Source organism: Plecotus auritus (genome assembly GCF_963455305.1).
Source record: "Plecotus auritus genome assembly, chromosome: 8".
Classification (NCBI taxonomy): Eukaryota; Metazoa; Chordata; class Mammalia; order Chiroptera; family Vespertilionidae; genus Plecotus; species Plecotus auritus.
The window spans coordinates 8,984,731-9,008,415 of record NC_137782.1 but is presented as its reverse complement, the minus strand read 5'-3'; the positions used below and the strand labels follow the sequence as shown (position 1 = coordinate 9,008,415).

General features: G+C 41.3%; 1 protein-coding gene across 4 annotated transcripts in view; it reads left to right on the top strand.

The window, feature by feature from the left end:
* Positions 1-23,685, top strand: part of DCC (DCC netrin 1 receptor) — a 983,595-nt gene that overhangs the window by 379,828 nt on the left and 580,082 nt on the right. For all 4 annotated transcript variants that reach the window (XM_080683404.1, XM_080683403.1, XM_080683405.1 and 1 more), the window contains exon 2: positions 545-865. In XM_080683404.1, the coding sequence (XP_080539530.1) occupies positions 545-865 (321 nt within the window). The remainder of the gene's footprint in view (positions 1-544; positions 866-23,685) is intronic.

Genomic DNA, 23,685 nt, shown 5'->3' with positions numbered 1-23,685 from the left:
TGGAAAATTTTAGTTGATTCTGCCTAAATTTTCAAGTACTGACTGATATGTGATGATGCCCATGCCTAGATAAGTATAAATTCTTAACTTTTCATATTATTACACTTTGGGCCAATTCTTTCATTAATTGTGGTTACTTTAATTGGGTACTTTTTTTGCTTCTTTAATACTAAATCCTTGATTTTAAGTTTAAATTATTCAGGGACATTTTTCAAAGAGTTTTAGAAAGAAAAAGCAGGGAAGCCCTATCCAGTTTGACTCAGTGAACAGAACATTGGCCCCGGGACTGAAGGGTCAAGGGTACCTACCTCTGTTGCAGGCTCATTCCCTGGCACGGGTTAGGGCTCAGGCGGGAGGCAACCAATCCATGTGTCTCTCTCACATTGATGTTTCTCTGTCTCTCCCCCTCCCTTCCACTCTTTCTAAAAATCAATGGGAAAATATCCTTGGGTGATGATTAACAACAGCAACAAAAAGGCAGGGCATTTAAACTGGAAATCTCTTTGCATAAATGAACTTCTTTCTCTGGTCTTCTTTGTTCTAGGTTTCCAGATCAAGGCTTTCACGTCCCTCCACTTCCTGTCGGAGCCTTCGGATGCCATCACCATGCGGGGAGGAAATGTCCTCCTGAACTGCTCTGCGGAGTCAGACCGAGGAGTCCCGGTCATCAAGTGGAAGAAGGATGGCATCCCCCTGGCCTTGGGGATGGATGAAAGGAAGCAGCAACTGCCGAATGGGTCTCTGTTGATACAGAACATCCTGCACTCCAGGCACCATAAGCCAGACGAGGGGCTGTACCAGTGCGAGGCGTCTCTAGGAGATTCTGGGTCAATCATCAGTCGGACAGCAAAAGTCGCAGTAGCCGGTAAGCGCATTCTCCCTTCTCCTCCTCCTCTTCCTCCAGCTCTTCTTGTTCCTTACTGTTGAGGTAATAAAACCATCTTGGCAGAAACTATGTATATTTTTAAGAAAAAGGAAATATGTACATGTACTTATTCCCGCATGGTCTTGCCTTTTTTTGTAAATTAATTTGGAAATCAGTAGAAGGATCTCAACAATCAATGTAGCTTTCCAGTTCCCCCCCCCCCCAAAAAAAAAAAAAAAAAAAAACAATGCCAGGCTCAAATTGATTTACTATTTATGTGTACCAGAGGACATTTACTAATATAAAAATATTAGAAAAATAATTTTCCAATTAATTATGTTTTATGCCCTCACTAATGCTTAAATTTTGCAGATTTTCTGTTTAGTTGTTGTTGTTTTTCCTTCAGAATTTTATTTTAATGATGATGGCTTCAGTTACAACATATAGATCTCCAAATATAAAAACTTTAATTAGTGCTTCCAAATATCTTAATGCTTGGTAATGTGTTGGCTCACTAACTGTGATTAGATGAACGGTATTTTTAAAAAATTTATTCTAGATATTTTAAAGTAGTGAAGTAGTGTAGACCCTAAAAAAAACAACAACTACCCAATACTGAATGTTCTGGAATCTATGGATATTGGTATTTCTGTCCCTCTTATTTTGGTTAGATGGCAGCTCATAATTATTTCTTTTGGCCTTTGCTGTATTAGACCTACTGGAAGAAGAATCAAATTTTTACTCACTTCTATAAAGACTTGGCTGAAAATTAAGCTTTGGTTTAAAAAAAATTATATGAGGTATATAGCCAGGCAACTTAATTTTAGCTGAAATAAATTTAGTGCTGAGGCTCTTGTTCCAGCATTAAGAAGGGTTCTGAAATCTGGAGAAAGGCTGTGCATAGATTAAGTAGGAGTCCAGAGATGGAAGATAATTTTGAAAGGCATTGGGGGTCAGAAGAGCCTAGCTGAAGGAGCTAAGTTCTCCTTGTCTCAGGATCCCTTGCTTTTTATTAACACAAATTGTCCTAAGGCAAGGTGGAGATAAACACTTCAAAGGCTAGGGTTTCATACAGAAGCATTGTCAGATTGTGGAATAGCCTACGGCTGTTCAGGTATTTAGCCAGTAGGAAGCAATAACATGTAGATTAAGATGCCCTGAGCTGCCTGGCAGCAAACAATCATCCTATTCAGGTTTGGGGGAAATGCCATTAGCCATTCCCAACAGATGACAACATATGTGACTCAGCCCTTGTTGAGTCCCCAAGTTCCATCAACCTTTTGATGAAACTCTTGCAATTATGACATGCTGGAACTGGCTTCCAGCAATTTAGGTCTTCAAATGGATAAACGGGTTTGAAGGGCCACTTTCAAAGTTAATCTTTAGTTATTGGTAAAAAATTAAACCAATAGGGTGTTATTTGGTCATTTTTTGTGGGTTTCCTTTCTCAGGTCCCATTTAGTCTATAACCTGGAAGACTTATGAGAATAAGGACTCATTTTCAGCAATAACATGTACTAGGGCAATCAGGCAGGAACAAGGCCTTCTGCATGCACTCTCCTAGTGAAGGTGTGATGAAGTTGAAATCTGAAGGTGGTGATTTGTCAGGTATAAAAATCTAGATTTCATAGAATGCAATCAGTCCATAAATCCAGCTTCATGCCACTCTTTGGTGGCTTCCTTTCCCCATGAAGCACTCTCTTTCATATTCAGTTAAACCAGATTGAACTTGGGTGAAGGTGATCTGGGGGAAGGGTCCTCACCTAGGGATATAGTAGCTAACCATCCTGATTTAACCTGAACTGACCTGGATTTAGCACTTGAAAGTCCCATGCCTGAGAACCCCTTATTCTGGGTCAACCTACCTAGTGATATCCCACCTGCTATAACAGGGACAGACTGAAGCATGGATGCATAACATCCCCTTTACTCAGGAGACACAAGAGGTGGCATCCTGACCATGGAAACTAAGGCTGTCAGCCACCTGGGACCTTTGAGGGATCGATGTCTAAAATTTGATCAGTGAGCATCAAGTGTGGAGGAGACTGAGAGAGTCTATGTGAATTATGGTTGATTAAAAGGAATAAGTACAGAAATGCTGAGAATTAGATAAAAGCTGCTTTCTTCCCAGATTTTTCCAAATGCAGTGGGAAGGGTGCATCTGATATTCTCTCATTTGAGAATCCCGGGACTCTCAGCAGTCACTCACAATGCTAAGGGGATCCTGCCACATTGAATGAATTGGACTGGCATTTTGATGCCCTATTCCAAAAGGCTGATGCATCTGTGCTGTTGATGAAAAGTGCCTGATATGTTGTGGTTTCCGTGTTTGTGCAATCTAGATTTACTTTTAACATGTTCTCTGTTTCAGTGTTGAAATGAAGAACAATTTCTTCCCTGTGAGATATTAAAATAAAGTGGCTTCGGCTTTCATATTCTGTATCAGGATAGGCTGGCAGGTTCAGTCACTGAGTTACAATCTAATATTAGATTGTATCATTTCAAGGCAATAAGACTGTTCACGGTGTTTTAGACACTTACCGTGTTGTTTGGCAATACAGCATACATCAATGTTATGTCTGCTGAGCTTAAAATTGCCAAACTGCTGGAATGCACAAGGGGCATATATCTTCCTCATAATGAAGACCATGGGCTTGATTTAATCTCATTTTTAAAGCATTAGCAGTCAGTAACCAGTCACCACTAAAAGGTGAAAAAAAAGAAAGAAAGAAAAAAAAAGAAAACACCTGTTCTCTACCTTCATGTGCAATGTAGACCCTTTTGAATATAGTGCCCCTCTTCCATTTTGCTCTCTCCAAGTATCTTTTGATAAAAAGAAATGTGGCAAATGAAATCTGTTTGTAATCAATCAGCACATTGTATGCGATGATCTTGCCATGCACCATTCATTGTATTTCCTAGGAACCCACAAAGTGCTCTTTAAACCCGAGTGCACACTTGGCTCAAGGGGGAGGGGGAGTAGGAAAGAAAAAGGAAGGGCTTCCACCCCATCCAACATCTTGTTACCTATCTCAGTGGCAACAGGCTATGGACAATTGGTATTCCTGGTAATTGTGAGTTCTATCAATCAGGAATGCCAGGACTATTAAATCTCATGTGAAAGCAACTTGGCCAGTCCTGTCTGGAACTTGGGACTTTTATTTGTATCCAATTAACTTTTATATAAGACTAGAGGCCTGGTGCATGAAATTCATGCACTGAGGGAGGGGGAGGGGGCCTCAGCCCAGCCTGCACCCTCTCCAATTCGGGACATCTCTCGCAATCTGGGACTGCTGGCTCCTAACCACTCACCTGCCTGCCTGCCTGATCACCCCTAATGCCTCTGCCTCCCAGCCTGATCGCCCCTAACCGCGCTTCCCTGCTGGCCTGATCGCCCCTAACTGCTCCCCTGCCAGCTTGATTGCCCCTAACTGCTTCCCTGCCAGTCTGATTTCCCCTAACTGCTCCCCTGCCAGCTTGATCACCCTGACAGCCTCTGCCTCTGCCTCTGCCCCTGCTTTCATGGCTTTGTCCAGAAGGAGGACTGGATAAAGGAAGATGTCTGGTCGACCTGGTCTAATTAGCATATTACCCTGTTATTAGTATAGATAGTACAGCATTTCTCTGCCAGGAGACCTCTGTTTAGCCCTCTAGACCAAGAACAGCTTGAGGAGAAAGGCAGGGTGGGACTTTATAAAGCTTCTCCTACTGCTCTGTCCACCTAGCAAGGCATTGGGAATGTTTAGTAGTTGTTCAGTAGGCTTTGTCCTACAGGTGAAGACATGTGCTTTGGGATTATATGCCATAAATGGAGAGGTTTTTATCAGTGTCATCTTCATCCCCCTCACTCCCCTCCTCCTCCTCCACTTCTTCTTTTTTTTTTTTTTTTTTTTTTTAGTATATTTTTATTGATTTCAGAGAGGAAGGCAGAGGGAGAGAGAGATCGAAACATCAATGATGACAGGGAATCATTGATTGGCTGCCTTCTGAACACCCCTCGCTGGGATCAAGCCCGTAACCCGGGCATGTGCCCTTGACCAGAATCAAACCTGGGACCCCTCAGTCTGCAGGCCGACAGACACTCTAGCCACTGAGCCAAACCGGCTAGGGCTTCTCCTTCTTTTTAACGAACTTGATGAAATTAAATTTACTTGTTTGTGCCCCTCTAAACATAATCTCCATGGACTGAGTTGGAATACTTTAATTTATATCTCAGTAGTCTACAAATTAATGAATTATTGAGGTCCCGGGAATTGGAAGATGGCTGTGCTAGAATATTTATATGCTACTTTCAAAAAGGCATGTGCCAATTCCTATTAATTCCTAATTTGCAATATCAAGATGAGTTTGCATCTTTCCTTCTCCAGATACTGCCAACTCTCTCAGCCTCTGGATTCTCTTATGTAAAACAGACATAATAATAACCTACCTCCTGAGGCTGTGGTGATTTTTAAATAATATCTAGGCTGTAAAACTTAGCGGATTGGATTGTCAAGCAATGACAACAGTAGTACAAACAGACATAATAATAGTTATTATTGTGTTATTACACTTATCCGGAAATGACAACTTTTAATATTTTCATGTGATGGTGTGAAACATTTCTTTGGAATAAAACATATAGGCTACAAATCATGAGCCATAAATATTGTCACTTTGCCTCAGATATCTGCCTTTGGAATCTGTGAACACAACTGGCAAACCTGACTTTTGTTCTCAACGTAGAATCTATGCAGTGTGTTGGCAATCAGTGCCAAAATTTATTTGACGGAAAGATTCATTTTTCACAAATTGATCTATTATATTGGAGCCAATATAATTTGCACTGGTCAGACCAAGAGTTCTAGATCAAGCAAGTGCTGCTATCATTTCAGAAAAAAATGCTGAGAAGTATTCTCAACCGGACCTCCTTAATGCCTTGCAACTGAATAACTTATGAAAGCTGAGGTCTTGGGAGTTAGTTGGTCTAGACTAGGAATGTAACACAACCCCCTCTCCTCCAGGACAAAAAAAGAAAAAAGAAAAGCAATACCAGTGTGTAAGAAAACCAGATCAATTCAGAGCTCCTCTGAAGAGTCATGATAGTACCACCTCATTCATTTTTATCACCACTCATTCACCATCTATCATAGGTAGGTTCTTCTCATGTTAATTTGTAAGCATTTAAATCTGGAATATTAAAACCAATGACTTGATTTTTTTAATAGCAATTTCCTCTTTGCACAGTACAGTCGCATGCATTATCTCATAATGTTAAAAAAAAAGTCTGTGATATAGGTACCCAAATTGACGGAGAACAAACTGAAAGAAGGTATGTAGTGATATTCTATAGGCGGAGACTGGAAAGCAAGTCCTCCAACTCTGGCACGTTCTTATTCCCTTATCACTTTGCTTCTCAATCTAAGGACGTGACTTAAGGACATTGAATAGTTTCCCACACAGTCTTTTATTTTTAATCAATTGAACTCTCTGAAATATAAACTAAGGGGAAATAAAAATAATAATAAATAATAATAATAATAATAATTGATATTCATTTAGTGCCATGAAAATATCACCCCTTATTAAAATAAGCTTATAAATAGGTATAGGGGAGGAAAATTTTTCCTTTCATTCTTCTAGGTTCTTTGGCTGATCTAATAATTAAATTGACATAATACAGATTAACAGAAGGAAAACAAATTTAATTCCATGTGTAAGGAAGCCCCATAAAAATTTGAAACCTCAGGATAGCCAGGCAATTGAGACTGGTGTGCCATTTATGCTAAAAAATAAGATAAGGACCTGAGGCTTCAAAGGTGAGGAGAGTAATTCACAAGATGATAAGAAAAGCAGAAATTTGGTAATTGGATGTCTGCCTTGCCAAACAGATAGGTCATTCAGATAAAAAGTTATCTCTGATAATAGCTCTCTTTCTGGGCCACAAGCCCTATCAAAATTCTTTCAAGTGGTTAAGGAAGAAGTAAATTGTTTTCTTATTGGCCTTCAGCTCAAAATAATCCACTGGCCACTGTGGCACATTTTGGGGTAACAAATTCTGATCCTCTTCATAGTCTTTCTAAGGCAAGATTTTGATGTTCTTTTATATTTGTGCTTTTATAATAAAGGCCAAGTTTGCATTTTTTTTTTCCATTTATTTCTTGAAAATCAAGAAGATAAAAGGCCAACTAAATTGCCTTTACTTGAGTGGCTATTTTATTCAGCAGCGTATTTTTTTCCTTCCCTATTACAATAGATGTTTCAAGATGCAAATTGTCGCATTCTGCTTTTAAATAACACAGGCATTATAATTAAAATCCCCTTGTGTTTTAAAAAAATAATTAGTTACTTGAGGAGTTGTTTGAATGTATTCCCTTCCAGAATGCCTCCCATTCAAATGAGTTATGAAATAATTAGTGAAAGCATACTATGGTGAGAGAAGCTGGAATCGCCTCAGTAGAATGGAGCATTTTGTGAAATGATAACCTGACCTTTACGTTTTTACTTAAAAGGAAACAGAAAAACAAGCTTGTATTAAGAGAAGGGAGAATAAACTACACTGCCTCAGGTCACTCAAATGCTATACAGTATAAAGGAAACAGCAGGAAAAATGTTCATATTCCTTTTCTCTACAAGAACAAATATGAGAATCTTGCCTAGAAGGTCAAGTTCACCCAGTGAAGCCGTTTGGAAGATGTATCCCAGGGCCCTTGAATATTCTCAGAATTCTGTTTTGGGAAGGTTCTGTTACAGAGCAAAGCTTTTCATTTTAAACAGATGGGGATATTATTTATTCTCAAACAATAAGCAAGAATTTAACAATTTTTTATTTAACAATTTAATATAAATGGTTCTGTCTCCATAATTCTTAATGGTCTTAATTATCTCCACTTTGCTAAATGTTCCTATTGTTTTGTAGTTAAAACAGGAGAGAGAAAGAAACTGTAAGAAAGAAATGCGGTGTTATAAGTAATGTGTATGTGTTTTAATCTTATAATTTTTATTTAATTGGATTGTCAAATAAAACTGGGATAATCACTAATATTACCCCAATGCCCACTTACTTGCACACTCACACACCCTCAAGTTAAAGAATTGCATTTTTAAAAGTAGGTTTTTAGTTGTCCCCTTCCTAAGTCAATTAACTCTGCAGTAACATTAACATAGAAATATATTCCTAAAAATAATGCAGAGTGAAGAGACATCTACATTATAAAAATTGCAAGAGAATTTGACAGGGCTTTTTATAGTAGAAACATCAACAAAATAACTTTTAAAAAATCTTTCAACCTTTCATTTCCTTTTCTTTGTTATGAATTCTAATTTATGTGGCAATGGAAATAGGTAATTACTCACTCTAAAAAATCAGTATTTTAAGAGCACTGTTCTTTTGTTCAACCCTTAAGCTAGCTACAGTGTGATTTTTGCAGGTACTGTAATTTAAATGGAATAACCAAAAACTCTCTTGAATTTTAGAAGATCCCTTTGGAATACAAAAGCTTGATTTTTTTTTTTTATATAAGTGTCAGGCTAACAAAGACTTAAATCAGAATAAGTAGATAGATCAGGTGACATAATTATAAATCTCCGATAAAATTATGACTGGTAATAAATTTAATAATTCATTTTTACTTTTAGGAACCCGTCTCTGGCACTGACTTTTCCTATTACGTTTTTTACAAAAACCGTCTATGCTAAAATTTATTATTTAAGTTTAATATTGCCTAAAGACCTTTGAATTAAGATACTTGTGTCGTGTACAAAATTTTCCTATAAAGCAAGGAAACATTTAAGTTTAGGGGATATTCTAGAAAGTAAGTTAGAATGAGAAGGCAAGTGGAGAGCAGATAAACCCCCCTCTCAGCTGCTCCACCATAACCACACCCCTGGCTTCTGTAATCCTGCTGGCTTTTTGGCAGATTGGCAGTGAGAAGCAGGGGCGGGGGAGGGCTACCTGTGTGCTCACTGGGCACCCTGCCTGATTCCTGCCATTACAAGAGGAAATCATGGAAAATCTCATGTATCTAGTCCCCATATCATAAAACTTTTTCTGTCAGGATCAGTATATATAGATGAAAGTACTGAATACCATTAGTGAAAACACTTACTCATCTTCCTTTAAGAAGTTATTATCTTTTAATAGTCTAATTTTATACTTAGAATGGATATCTATATATTTGATAATAAGCAGTATAATAAGCATTTCTCCCATAATGGCTAATTAAATATGTCTACTGTTAAAAATCAAAATTTAGCTGAGTAAATCTGAGGATCTAGTGCTTCATTCACAGATTGAGAATGGATCAACATCGTATCCAGCAAAGAAAGAGGAGCTCTAAGGAGCTGTACTAAATGGCAGGGTTTTATTTTTATTTTTTGGGTTTTTTTTTAGAGAAAGGGGGTGGAGCAACCAGCCAGGAGTGGAGAATTTCAGGCCATGTCCCACTCCCTTAGGAAGAGGCAGGGAGTCCTTATCAGAAGATGACCTCACTAGTGCTGACCAGGACATTCTGTTCCACGGGCTAACGGTTCCATTCCTGGGAGAGGCTGACACCGCAGTTACTTTAGATATAAAGTGTTGGCTTGTTGACTTGGGGCTTAGCACAAGTGGCACCATTTGGGCTTCTTTTTTTTTAACTATTCTGAAGAGGTGAGAATTAAAATAAATCAGAGTTGATTCCTACTGAGTAGGTAGCCATTAAGATACATGAAGGAGCCAAATATTCTTGATGTAGAAAATAACTTGTTTTGAGCCTTGAGTCATGAGCTTAGCATAAAACAACAATAAAAAATGTTTTGGATACCAAATAAATAATCATAGTAGGTCTCAAAGCTATTGCCTCATTTCACAGTATACTAAGAATGATATATATAGACTAGGCCCTGTGCGGGCAGGACGTTCGTGCACTAGGTGGGAGGGAAGTCCCTCAGCCCAGCCTGCGCCCTCTCATAGTCCGCGAGCCCTCAGGGGATGTCCACCAGTCGGACATCCTTAGCGCTGCCACGAAAGCGGGAGAGGCTCCCATCACCATCGCTGTGCTCGCCAGCTGTGAGCCTGGCTCAGGGCTTCTGGCTGAACAATGCTCCCCCTATGGAAGCTCACTGACCACCAGGGGGCAGCTTCTGTGTTAAGCGTCTGCCCCCTAGTGGTCAGTGTGCATCATAGTGACCGATTGGTCTGCTGTTCAGTCGATTTGCATATTAGGGTTTTATTACATAGGATATATATATTTATTATTACATTTATTATATTATACTATATATATAAAATGAAAGTTCTTTGGAGACTTTCTATAAAAGACAAAACCTAATGCCTTAGCCCTAGAGGACAAAGTCACATTAGAAAACCATCCAAAACATCCTAGAAACAGCACTTTTGTGTCCACAATCCATCACGGATTCTTAACTGGGGCTTGTTTTTAAATGCTACGCAGATATGGGAACACCTGCTCTAACTGGACCTTATAGAGCTTCAGAGCTGTGATATTATTCTATCTAATAAAGAGGGAATATGCTAATTAACCATCACTCCATCACAAAGATGGCTGCACCCACAGTTGAGTCCAAGTTCCCATAAGGAGCCTTAACGAGCATTCAGTAGGGACCTAAGGCTATGCCCTCCCCCGCCCCTGTGGGGCTTGACAGGGGACCTCAGGCTGCACCCCACGTCCTGGCATCAGGCTGGGGGACCTGAGGCCATGTCCCCCACCCTGGCGCCAGGCCAGGGGACCTGAGGCCATGCCCCCCACCCGGTGGGGCTTGACAGGGGACCTCAAGGTGCACTTCCTGTCCTGGTGCTGGGTTAGGGTACCTCAGGCTGCTCCCCCCACGCCAGCGCCAGGCCGGGGGACCTCAGGCTGCGCCCTCTGCCCTAGCACTGGGCCAGGGGACCTGAGGCTGCACCCCCCTGCCTGTCTGGGGTTGACAGAGGACCTCAGGCCGTGCCCCCCACCCAGTGGGGCTTGACAGGGGACCTCAAGGTGCACCTTGCTGGGTCAAGGGAACTCAGGCTGTACCCCCCACCCAGCAGAGCTTGACAGGGGACCTGAGGCTGTACCCCCCTGCCAGTGGGGCTTGATAGGGGACCTGAGGCTGAGCTCCCCTCCCGGTGCTGGGCTGGGGGACCTGAGGCTGTGTCCCCCCACCTAGCAGGGCTTGATGGGGGACCTCAGGCCATGCCCCCCACCCAGCGGGGCTTGACAGGGGACCTCAAGGCATGCCCCCTGCCCTGGTATGGGCTGGGGGACCTCAGGCCATGCCCCCTGTCCTGGCGCCGGGCAAGGGGACCTGAGGCTACGCCCCCTGCCCAGCAGGGCTTGACAAGGATGGGACTGGCCAGTCTGGATCTAGCCCAATGGGGATGGGCTGGCTGGGTCTGAGTCTCACGCAATTTTGAGGTGCATATGGGTGGGCGGGGACTTGACTCTGGGTCCCGTGGTGCACCCCAGACTCTGACAGGAGGAAGGTTTTCATATACATTTTACTAATTTTCTTTCATCTCTGACACTTCTATTATAGAGAAAGGGCAAATAGCAATATTAAATTATTTCCTCTAATTAATCCCCTTTTAATGTGCATGAATTTCGTGCACCGGGCCACTAGTGATTTATAATAAGAAGTACATATATGGTTTTCATCCTATTTCTGGCACGGAGCTCCTAAAACCCTTGAAATTTCTTAAGTGCTGAGAGTGATAAGGTGTCTTTTTGTTAATTAGGTGACTTTTGGACCCTATTGAAAAATGGGGGCTAGTTGCCAGGGGAAACAACCATGTAATTAAAGGGCAGGAACTTTCAGGCCACCCATGACCTCCATCAAGGATCAAAGGGAAGGAGGTTGAATCAATCACCAGTATTCAATAATATAATTAATCATGTCTTTGTAATGAATCCTCCATAAAGAAAGCCCCCCCCCAAAAAAGGGGGGGTGCAGGATACTGAGAGCTTCCTGTCGATGAATCAGTGGAGGCGCTGGGAGAGAACTGTGCCTGTACCCAAGGGCATTCCTTGCTCTTTGCATCTCTTCCATCTACTCTTCCTGAGCTGTATCATTTTATAATACACCAGTGACCTAGTAAGTAAAATGTTTCTCTGCGTTCTGTGATCCGCTCTAGCAAATTAATCAAACTCAAGGAGTACCTGGGAGCCAGTAGGTCAGAAGTGCTGGGGATGTGATGGGGGAGGCAGTCCCTTAGGACTGAGCCCTTACCCTGTGGGATCAGCTGGTTGTTAGCCCTTACCCTGTGGGGTCAGCTGGATTGAGTTGAATTGTAAGGGCGCACAGTTAGTGTGCAGAGGATTGTTGCTGGTGTCAAATCCTCTTCTATCATACTTGTGAATTGGGTCCAGGAACCCAAAATAGGGGCTCTCGTTTCGGGAGAGTGGTGAAGTGCTGGGGTGGTATGCGTAACTCAGAATTTAGGGAGCTCAGGTCAGAGCAATTGCATCTAAATAGTGTGATAGATATAGGCAGAGGTGTGGGATGTGTGTGTATGTAAAAGAATCTGTATTCTATTGTCTGCGTATTTCCCATTATGATCTTCAAACAATTGGATTTACATTATCTCTATATACTAACCTAAGTCACCCACAGATATTTAGACATAAATACAGAGCATGCACACACGCAAACACACACTCTCACACACCTTTCCTCTAGATGACTTTCTAAGCCTCTAGGTCTTAAATCTGATGAAGAATAACACAGTCATAAAAATCTACTGTTTGATTCGTGACCCCTTTACTTTTCTTGTTATATTATACACATTGTTAAAACTTGCAAAAAAAAAGATACCAAAAAAATTGGTTCTATTGTAACCCTGAAGCTTTACCACCTTTAAAAAGGGCTGCACACGAGGGTTTCATTTGCTAATATTTCACCTGGAGGGTTTCGCCAACTAGGAGTTTAGTTAAGAAAGTGTGTTGAAGATTAATAAAGCCCATACAGCTTCACCATTAAGTTTCAGTGCTGGTTGCTTTTATTGGATGGCATTTTTGTGGTCCCTCTTGCAAGGAGAATTCATCTCGGAAGACAGAAACACGACATAAAACATAATTAGTATGGGCAACTTTTGGGTCCCATGGGGCATTGGGCACTTCATGAGTGAATAGTGTAGCTATTTCTCTAAAGTTATTCTCATTGACTATCAGCCCAGGAGGAGCCTGGGTTTGGAAGATGTAGCTCCAGATAAAGTTAACCTTCCCTTTAACCTCCCCCCGATAAAGATGCACATTGCACATACTTGAGATTTGTCTATTGGTTTTTTTATTAAGAAATAGTTCACCTACTGTTAAAAATCACCCTTTGAAAGTGTATCATCTACTCAGTTTATTCATGAAATCATCACTTTTTAACTCAAATATTTTTGTCACTTCCTTTCTCCTCTTCCCTATGCCCTGGCAACCACTAATCTACTTTCTGTCTATTGTTTGTTTGTCTTTTTCTTTTCTTTTTTTCATTGATTTCCAGAGAGAGCAGAAGCAGGGCAGGGAAAGGGAGAGAAATATCGATGTGAGAGAGACACACCAACTGGTTGCCTCCCATACACACACCCACCGGGGCTGGGGAACCTGCAGCCAAGGTATGTACCCTTTGGTCCATGGACTGACACTCTAACCACTGAGTGAAAGCAGCCAGGGCATTTATTGTTTATTTTTAACAAACAATACTATATGATTATCCTGTGGATACTCTGTAGCTTGCTTTTTCACTTAATGATATAACTTTAAAAATGTTTTTACTATTTGTTCTTACAAGTCAGTTTCATATTTTAAATTGCATAATATTTTATGGCTTATATTCATATATTGAAAGATATTTGGTTTGTGTCTTTTATTTTTCTTTTGTTAAGAATGCCTTAATGTATCTTCCTGTATTTAGCGGATACTCTTTTGTGCTTATCTTCTACAAGTTCTCTTAGACCTAATGATGTAATCACTGATTCCAAGGGTATCAGTACTTTAATAGACACTAGTAGATTCAAGAACATGAAGTTAGCCTAGCCCTAAACCTCAATGTCAGCATTTGATTTACTGCCATTGACCAAGCAAATAGATCTGGCTTCTCCTTAACTTATAATATCGCTGAGGTCTATTGCTTATTCCAATAGAGCAGTAATGAGTTGACATTGTTAATAAACAGCCACCGTGCTTGCCTCCCTTGAGAGAATCTTATATACAGAAGCCTAGAAGGAAACATCTCACATCTTTTAGAATTTCCCTGTGCTGATATGTGTGTTTCCTGCTTTCCGTGGAAGGAGGCTTCTAAGAAGAAGGTGTCACTCCATGAAATGACTTAGAGTTGATGTTACCCTTGAGTCCAAACCAAGTCCTCCCCAGGTGTTAGATGCGGTATGCTCTCAACATGGCATTTGGGCCCAGCCAGTGTGGCTCCGTTGATTGAGTGGCATCCCAAGCACCAAGAGGTCACCAGTTTAATTCCCATGCAGGGCACATGTCTAGGTTGCAGGCTCCATCCTCAGCAGGGGGGTGCAGGAGGCAGCCTGTGAATTAAAACAAAAAACAAAAAAACAATAAAAAAGTGAAACAAATATTTGGTGAAGATAATCAAGTCATGCTTAGCAGAGGGCCTGAGACTTAGAAATAGCTCAATAAATGAAAAACAAGAGAATCAGGGTAGTATTAAAGACATCTGCCTAACAATGTATTTGCCTGGTCAAAGTGTATCCGAATTCTACAAGTTAAGAAGAAGCCGGAGCTAGGTACCCTGTAAGCAAACGGGAAAAGAGCAGCCCATGAAGAAGCCCTCTTTTCCTGGGTGGGGACATACATCTTCATGCCCTGCAGGCTCTGTGACTGTCTAGCCCAGCCTTGGGCAAACTACGGCCCGCGGGCCGGATCCGGCTGTTCTATCCGGTTCTCTTGCTCTCCCCTCCGCTCCTTTACTTTGAATTTATATTAGTTCACACAAACACTCCATCCATGCTTTTGTTCCGGCCCTCCTGTCCAGTTTAAGAACCTATTGTGGCCCTCGAGTCAAAAAGTTTGCCCACCCCTGGTCTAGCCTGTTTCCCATCCAGATGGCCCTGTGCAAACATGTGAGGTTGTTTGTGCCTGCTTAAAGCTCTTAGCACCAACACTGTAGAATCAACACCCCTTCCTGAAGGATCAATAATGACTGCACTGAAAGTATCTGGATAATATTCAGGGATTTGGTTTTATTTTTGACAATAATTCTTTTAATTCTCACTTAGAAGAAGTCTGAATGGTGTTTGTTGTGGTTTTGAAGAGCTTTCTCCGGACCAGCAAACCTTGGGACTCTTCCTTCTTTTTCTGGGAAGGCATATGAACTGCAGGTTGGCCAGTTACCCCAGTTGACCTTCAGCATATCATGAATGTAAATGGTCATTAAAGATACAGAATATGTCACTGAGGTTAAGAGAGTTATGTTAATGATCTGACTTGGATTAACAGCTATGCTTTCATATAAATCTTGAATATTTGTAATAGATTTAGACAATTACCCATTTCATGCTTGTTGCTTCCTTCTGTTCAGAAATGTAAGCGGTCATCTTATTTTGCCAGAGATTTTAAATGTTTCCTCCAACAATAACCTATTTTTTCTAAGTTTCTGTCCCCCCCGCCATTTGTATAAATATCTACAGTAGGAATGTTCCTCTTTAACAGAAAGAAAAAGGCTTTTTGAAAGGCTCTCAGAAAATATTTTAATGACCAGCATTATTTAGGTTGCCTGTGTAGCTATGTACATAATCTCAGTCCTCTCTCCATGAGAACGTGTACAACTTAACATGTCTTTCAAAAACGTGAATAAGGTTACAAGATAATGCCGCCACTGTCATCATGGCCATGCATTGGGAAGGGAAGGTGAGTGTGAAGCTGGGAATGTGCCTGCCTGTTCGGCCCAGTGACAATAAAAAGGATGTTTATGAATGAAATAGCCCCACACACGGCATTACGCTCTGGAGGAGGCAAGCAGCTTGGTGAAGTGAAGGGTGGTAAATGTTTTAATTTTCTCCTATGCCAGTAAAATCTTGTAAAACACGGTGACATATTAAATTTCTCCTACTAGAAGGGCTCCCGCAGCCTGTCAACGTTTTCATTATAAACTCCATTTCCAGCGCTTTATAACTCAGCTTTAAGAATTCACTCTGGTCTGACATTTGAAGTGCAAGGTCTTACCTGGGGAACATGTGTTTCATATGTTTGAGAAATTATGAGTTTATCCATTTCTCAGTGTGTAATCAGTAACCTTTTCATACTTTTCCACTTGGCCCTGTGTCTCAGAAATTGGAGGCAGACGGCTTACATGTGGTAGGTCGCCGGTGGTGGTGGTGGTGGTGGTGGTGGTGGTGGTGGTGGTGGTGGTGGGCAGGACAATCTACAATCATGGTCAACATAGGTCTGGGCTGGTGATTTTCGTCACTGAGACTCACGTTCACACTAAGCACTCACCTCACTGTACAAAAAGCAGGAAGAGCTCTGCTCTAGCCTCCACATTTTAGACTAGACCGTGGTCGGCAAACTGCGGCTCGCGAGCCACATGCGGCTCTTTGGCCCCTTGAATGTGGCTCTTCCACAAAATACCACAGCCTGGGCGAGTCTATTTTGAAGAAGTGGTGTTAGAAGAAGTTTAAGTTTAAAAAGTTTGGCTCTCAAAAGAATTTCAATCGTTGTACTGTTGATATTTGGCTCTGGTGACGAATGAGTTTGCTGACCACTGGACTAGACTGTCTGCTATCCAGGGCGTATTTTAGGCCAAATCTCTGCAGAGAAGACCTGGACCGGCTGGAAAATTCTTAGTCCCCAGGCTGTTTATTTCACATTCATATTATTTTGCTAAAGCTTCATCACATTCATTCTAACCTTGCTGGGTTTTGGCTAAGTCTTCTTTGTGAGTGTGTGTGTGTGTGTGTGTGTGTGTGTGTGTGTGTGTGTGTGTTCTTGCTGTCATATTTAGCACTCAGTAGGTTTTCAGTCAATATTATTTAATCATACGGACATCCTTTTTACACTTTGAAATGTCTGCAGTTATCTCTGAAGAAATTACTTTTGGAAAAATAATTAGAAAAGAGGGAGGAAAGAACAAAGAAGAAACCGAAGAGAAAAATGCATGTTGCCTTTTGGCCATCAGGCCTTGCAATGTCTTGAGGACTGATTTCTTAGCATTGCTTTCCAAAAAAGAGCAACCATAGTCTATGTAGAAGTGGAGAATCCGCAGTAAAAAGGTGTGGTATCAAGTCTTCAGGTCTAGGTTGTTTCAGAGAATTCTAGGAAATTACCACTTCCTGGTATATATATTCAGCATTATTCCAAGTCTACTTGATTGCATTACATTTTTTATGCAGCTATCAAATTCATGTTAAAATGTGAGAAGCATCCAGTGATTAATCCCAACACTTGTATTTATTGTGTGAGGACAAACTCCGTGCCAGTTATCTAAAAACATCATTTGCTACCCCTCACAACCACCCGGCATGCAATGGTTCTTGATAGGAAGCTGAGGGACAGGAAGGTTAATTAATTTATCTCCAAGACAAGTTCAGAACCCAGGTCTTTCAGACCCCAAACCACATCCCCATATTCTTTTCTTTATGCTATCATGCTTTCCTTTACCTGTACAAATATATTTGTTTTTATTCCACATTTTTATCAGAATCTTGCTATGTCTAAGCCTGTAAGTGGCTTACATTTTCCAATAATAAAATGTTAGAATAGGAAGGCTGGTCCTCCAGTTAAAAAAAAAAAAGGAAAGGACTAAAGGACTTGAAGTAAAATAAGTTTAAACAAGGAATATGACTTCCTTTTCAACTCAGCTCATAGCCATCTCTTTCTCCCTTCTCTCTCTTAGTCCCATTGCAACGAATGGAGTAATCGTCTAGAGACCCTTATCCCAGTACCCCATGGTTAAGCTCATTCCTGTTCATTCTTCAGAGCTCTGTTTAGATGTCACTTTTTCTGGGGCATCTGTTGAATGTTTTAGGTCTTACTGCTAACCACCATTAGGGCACCAAGCCTTAAGTGTTCTTTACAACAATTGCAGGTCATAACCTTACTATTTCTTTAGCATCTGCCTACCCCACTAGGACTGAAGCTTCATCAGTGCAGGGGGAACTGTGTCTGTCATATTCCCTGATGTGTTCACAGTGGGCACAGTATTACCGTGTCCTAGTGTCCTACTAGGACTGTGGGCAGGAACTGAACTTGAACCATCAGTAAAGAGTGAAAAGAGAACTGCAGGACATGAAACTGAGGGTAAGCCCCTGATTCCTGGGTCAGAGGATTTCTCTATCTAGGAGTCGAGTAATCAAATTATGAGTCCAAAGACTTTAGCTATTACTGTCCAGAAACCACCCGGACAGTCGGGCATTGGAGAGCCACGGGATCTTGGATTTGGAAAAGATGAAATTCTACATGTAGTAGTCAAGGCTTTTTATAACCACCTGAAACCCCAAGTATTAAAGGATTCAGAGCTCAACTTTCTTCCACATCCTTTGTTTCCTATAGACAGTCCCCACATAGAGAGGAGGGTAGGATGGTCACTGTTCTCAGCCTCTCCTCCCCTTGGGCGTGCACAGGGGAAATGTGGCTTTCGGCTTTTCTATGTGTAAGGAATAATCTGCTTTCCCTTTTGGAAAGCAGTTCTCACATGTTTCCCAGTTTGCTCTCAAGCCTCAGTGGGCCTGACTTAATCAGCATCATCTGGGAAGAACTGAACCCTGGGGTGGCCCATCAGCAGAACTGGTGCCAACCTTGAAGCAGGCAGGAGGTACAGGACGTGCACATCTATTTTTAATGCAGCCAGGAAAAAACTCTTGTTCACGTAAAATAAATCCCACATCCAAAATATTGAATAAATTGCTAATTATTTTACAGTTCTATTCAACTTTAAGTATAAATTACTTATCAAACAAACTAAAAGGGAATATGCCCAAGCCCCTGGTTAGCTGGCATTGCTGATTTCTCTAGTGCTTCCCCCAGAAGTTGGGTGGAGTCACTTTTTCTACCCTACTCTGCCCTGCAGGGGCAGACAGAATGGCTGGACACTTCCGCTCCATAGAAACTCTGGCGAGGCTGGGCACAGAACCCTAAGACATTGGGAGCATTTCCCTGTCACTGATGTGGGAATATAGATGGAGACATTGTCCCGGAGAGGTCTCCCGAGGAAGTTTTCTCTGCACTGTTGTATCTCTTTGAGGATTTCTTCAATAACAAAAGCCTCCTCTAACATTGAACTGTTCTCTCTCTTATTTTAATTAATTCCCCAGTGCAGTGCTTTTCAAATTTGGATATATCGGAATCTTCTGGAGGAACTTGCTAAAAATACCAGGCTTTGCCCTACTTCAATGAGGCTGTTTTCTTGACTGGCTCCCCAGGTGGATCTGAAATATACCAATGCTTAATATGTCTATGGTCCCAAGTTTATGCAAAGTAGCACCATGCTGTTACTTTATGACCCTGCTCCAGTATTTCATCATGTAGGTATTTACTCTGTGGTTCCTTCTTTTTACTTACTATAGCTGATTTTTTTTTATTATTACAAGCTATTATTTATCAGATCCTCTTTATTAAAATATAATGACAAACACTTAGGGAAATGGTAATTTCATCCATTCATACTGAACACTTCTTGGTTTAAGAACTTCAAGTTAACAGTTATTCTTTCAAGAATATTCCATTGTTCCATGATTAAAAACAGCCAGTAAACCATGAATATCAGGAGAAAAATAGCAAGAGGTTTGTAAGTGTGCATTGTGGGGCACCAGCAATTTGTTTCTGAAAGAGCCTGATTAAATGCCTCTCTGTGGATAGCCATGCTTTATGGCACGAGTGATGTGATGATTTGTGTTAGAGGTTTAATAAGTTTAGAGCTGAAAATTTATTCTGCTTTCATTTCCTTCCCTTTGGCTGATAGTTAATGTCTACGGTACTACATCAAAGAAACTGCCATGCAAGGTCCTAATAAGAATACTGTAATGCAAAGGGCAAAAGCCTGTCTCCGGGGTCAGTGCCAGAGCTGGCTGCATTCTCTGTTTAAAGAGATAAGCGCTCAGATTAAATAAGACCCTCTCTTCAAGGAGGTTTCAGTCCAGCAGAGCATCTGATCCATCACAGTGTTTATGTTTTCTTTGTCTTCCGACGTGTTTTGTGTTTTCTTTATGGTAAAGACTCAGTGGAAATGGAAACCGTCCGAGGGATGATTTAGCATCTCCTTTCAAACCGCTTGCCTCCAACACTGAGGTCATTGGGCACAGTCTACGCCTAGCTCTGTCTTGCTTCTCCTGAATATTTCCTGGTTCAGTACACATCCAAGTGTATGCCAATTACTGTCATTGCCAAGAAAATGGACTTTGCAAATTGGTCAATTGCTTGGGGTCCAGAGTCCTATGGAATAACCCTTTGATGGTGGATTGGCTGTATGGTTATGGATATCATGCCATGATACCGCGAACCTTTTATACTTCTAATGGGGAGAGCTCCCCACCACTTCTTCCAGGGTCTGCTGGAAGGAATAGCAGCTCCTGGGAAAACTTTGCAAAAGGAAATTACAATTTCAGTGGAAAAGCCTGGTTTTAAGACCATTACTGTAACTGTAACTTCGGTATTAAAGTTTATACTTTCAGTTAGTTAGACATCTGAAACTAGCATATCAAATGTATTAGTGCCTGATATGTTAAATAGTAATATTAATTTTCATCTGCTTGTTTTCTCTATGGGATTCAATAGGTAGATAGAATCCAGGAACCTAGCTCAATTCTTTTAAATTCTAATAACTCAGCTTGGTATTCTTGTGGACTTTACAATTTGAAAATTTAGAAATGTTACGCTCATCTTATAAAAAATGATAAATGAAGGTTGTTTGTTAGATAACGCTTTTCAAAATATATGGATTATATATATGGAGTGGCCAGTTAATTATTGAATTTCCCCAGAGCAAACAGGATGTGGGGAAAGGGGCTGGGGAGAGGGTATGAGAATTGTGCACGTGGCTGATAGCACATTTTCTGGGAAGATTCCCCTTGACCCGTGGTCGGCAAACTGCGGCTCGCGAGCCACATGCGGCTCTTTGGCCCCTTGAGTGTGGCTCTTCCACAAAATACCATGGCCTGGGCGAGTCTATTTTGAAGAAGTGGCGTTAGAGGAAGTTTATGTTTAAAAAATTTGGCTCTCAAAAGAAATGTCAATGGTTGTACTGTTGATATTTGGCTCTGTTGACTAATGAGTTTGCCGACCACTGCGCCTAGACAAAGGGAGGTGGAGGCAACTAGAAAAGGCCTCAGCCCATCTTTTAAAATAGCCCAGTAGGAGACAATAAGACCTAGGCCACGCATGGGATAGAATGCCAACTCCATAGTACTCAGCCAATGAGGATCCGGAGGAGGGACTCTCACACAATAGGATCAAAATTGCCTGTGCTCGTTGCCCCAGGTGTGCCTGTACCAATGGACGCCCACTCTTGAGGACATATTAAAAGTCTCATTTTCGTCATACTTCTGTCTCCGAGTCTGTTATATGAATTCGGACAGGTGAGCATTTCTCACGTAGAGTAAACTATAAGCAGCCCTAGGTGTTAGAAAGGTGGGGTCCACCAAACTGGGCTCTGAGCTGGATGAATGCAGGTCATTGTGGAGAAGTGGATTTCATAGCCAATATTCATGGAACGCCGATTTAAGTAAGTGTCATCGTCACTGCCATGAGGGGCTGCCTCTCCCCCGCCCCCGGGAGCTCGATGGCAGCAGGAAGGGTGAAGGAGCATCTCCAACACTGTCTTTCTGCCAAAGCGGAGTTTCAAGTCCACCATTCACGTGTCCTTCAAGCTCCAGTGCTCTCTACATTATTGCTCATTTTCTCAAAATGTCATCTCATTGGCCTGTTGTGACGTTTAAAAGCAGAGGTCTTTGAGTGGAGACTTTGTTTCTGCTCAAGATGCAGTATACTCCTTTTCAGCCTTTTAGGCATTAAATTGTATGGGTATTTTTTTCTTTTTTTACAAAGCTCTCATTAATTTGAGACTTTTGTACCCGTCTCTTTACATGTGAAAGAGTAAAGAAAGCTTGCCTTACTCTGTTCTTTAAATAGTATGAGGACATATTTAAAGAGTTGGTTAGCTGAACAGAATGACTTTTTATTATTATTATTACCGATTGCATATACAAGGGGAAACTTCAGCAATAAAAAACAATGTGGGTTTTGTTTTTTTAAAGAATTTCTAAATGATAAAAGGGACTGTTTTTCTGTTAAGACCCTCAAGGTAAAACAGAATCGAGCCGAAGTAGAAAAGTAAAAGACCTCTTCAATTAATGCATTTCTAGAACTAAGCACAAAGGTGCTTCCTAAACAAAGGGACCTTTCCAAATGAAGGTGCACTTTAGAGAGAATCTTTGCAAAGGACCCCTTTGTAGTTCATTGGGGCTTCTTCAAATGCAATGGTTATAAAGGCTTGGGAAGTGAGAATACCCTCTTGAGAATGCCAGAGCGGAGGGTGTTTCATTTTCTTGTGAAAGCTCTGGTACACAGGTTGATTGGAAGTAACCTCTCATGTTGCTTAGAGAGGAGATTTTATCCTATTGCAAAGTAAAGAGAGGAAATTTGAGTTTCCATTTCTTGTTTTCTTCCTTCCTCTGGTCTATATTTCTGTCAGCCACACCCCAAGACAGCTTCTGACCCTGCGTTCTCCAGTGCCCCGCGTCTATTCCTAAGCCCTCTGCTTTGATCCTAACTTCACCCTTTTCTTTGGCCAAGCACGTTCATTTAATCCAACTGTAGGAGCCCTGGCTCTTGGCCTCCCTCCCTGTGTATTCTCTGTAATAGCATCCTGGATTGCTGAGGAATCTCTGGATCTGCCCTCTCTCTCTTTTTTTTTTTTAATATATTTTATTGATTTTTTACAGAGAGGAAGGGAGAGGGATAGAGAGATGGAAACATCGATGAGAGAGAAGCATCGATCAGCTGCCTCCTGCACGCCCCCTACTGGGGATGTGCCCGCAACCAAGGTACATGCCCTTGACCGGAATCGAACCGGGACCCTTCAGTCCCCAGGCCGATGCTCTATCCACTGAGCCAAACTGGCCAGGGCAGGATCTGCCCTCTCTTGGTTGGGACTTCCTAGACCTAGACCACTGGTTCTCTCCTGCTGGGCTTGATTTGAGCTTCCTTGCTTCCCTCTAAGTTACTGGACAAGAGACATAAACATTTGCAAAGTTGGGATTTTACCCCCACTACTCTGTTAAGAGAGAAGTCAATTTCAGAGGAGTTGAGGGGAATGTATTCCCCATTATGTTCTTCTTATAAACATTTTAATTTTAAAACCTGACACTCTACCCAGAAGAATTAGGTAGCACATTTGCCTAGGAAGGTAAATCATTGCTATTTTATTGTGTCGCATAAACCTGGTGAAAGGCTTAAATGTCTTTGGACAGATGGTGCCCTGTGAGATTCAAGGAAGTGAAAAACAAGAGGTCGTACTGATTCCCAGCGTTCAGATGTTTCTAGAAATATGTTGTGAGTCTTAATGAAAAACAGACCTATACTACAGATACTTCCAGAGAGGAGCCAAAGCTTTAGACTCTATTTTACAGATAAGTGAAGAATTAGTAATTATGCAGGGAATTCAATTTACACAGGCTGTCAATTTGAATGAGTTAGACATCCCTGCCTGTTCCTTTTACAACAACTCCCAACATCTGTTTAAATTCTACATTTATCCAGAACCACCAATAATTTATTTTACTCTGCTTTTACTTTGATAGCACAAAGAAAACTCAAATTACCTAAAAATGCTATTACTTCTGACAGGGTAGCATCGTTTCAGTCTCAGTATCCTTGGGCATATATGATGGAGATTAATGCAACTAATGTGATTTG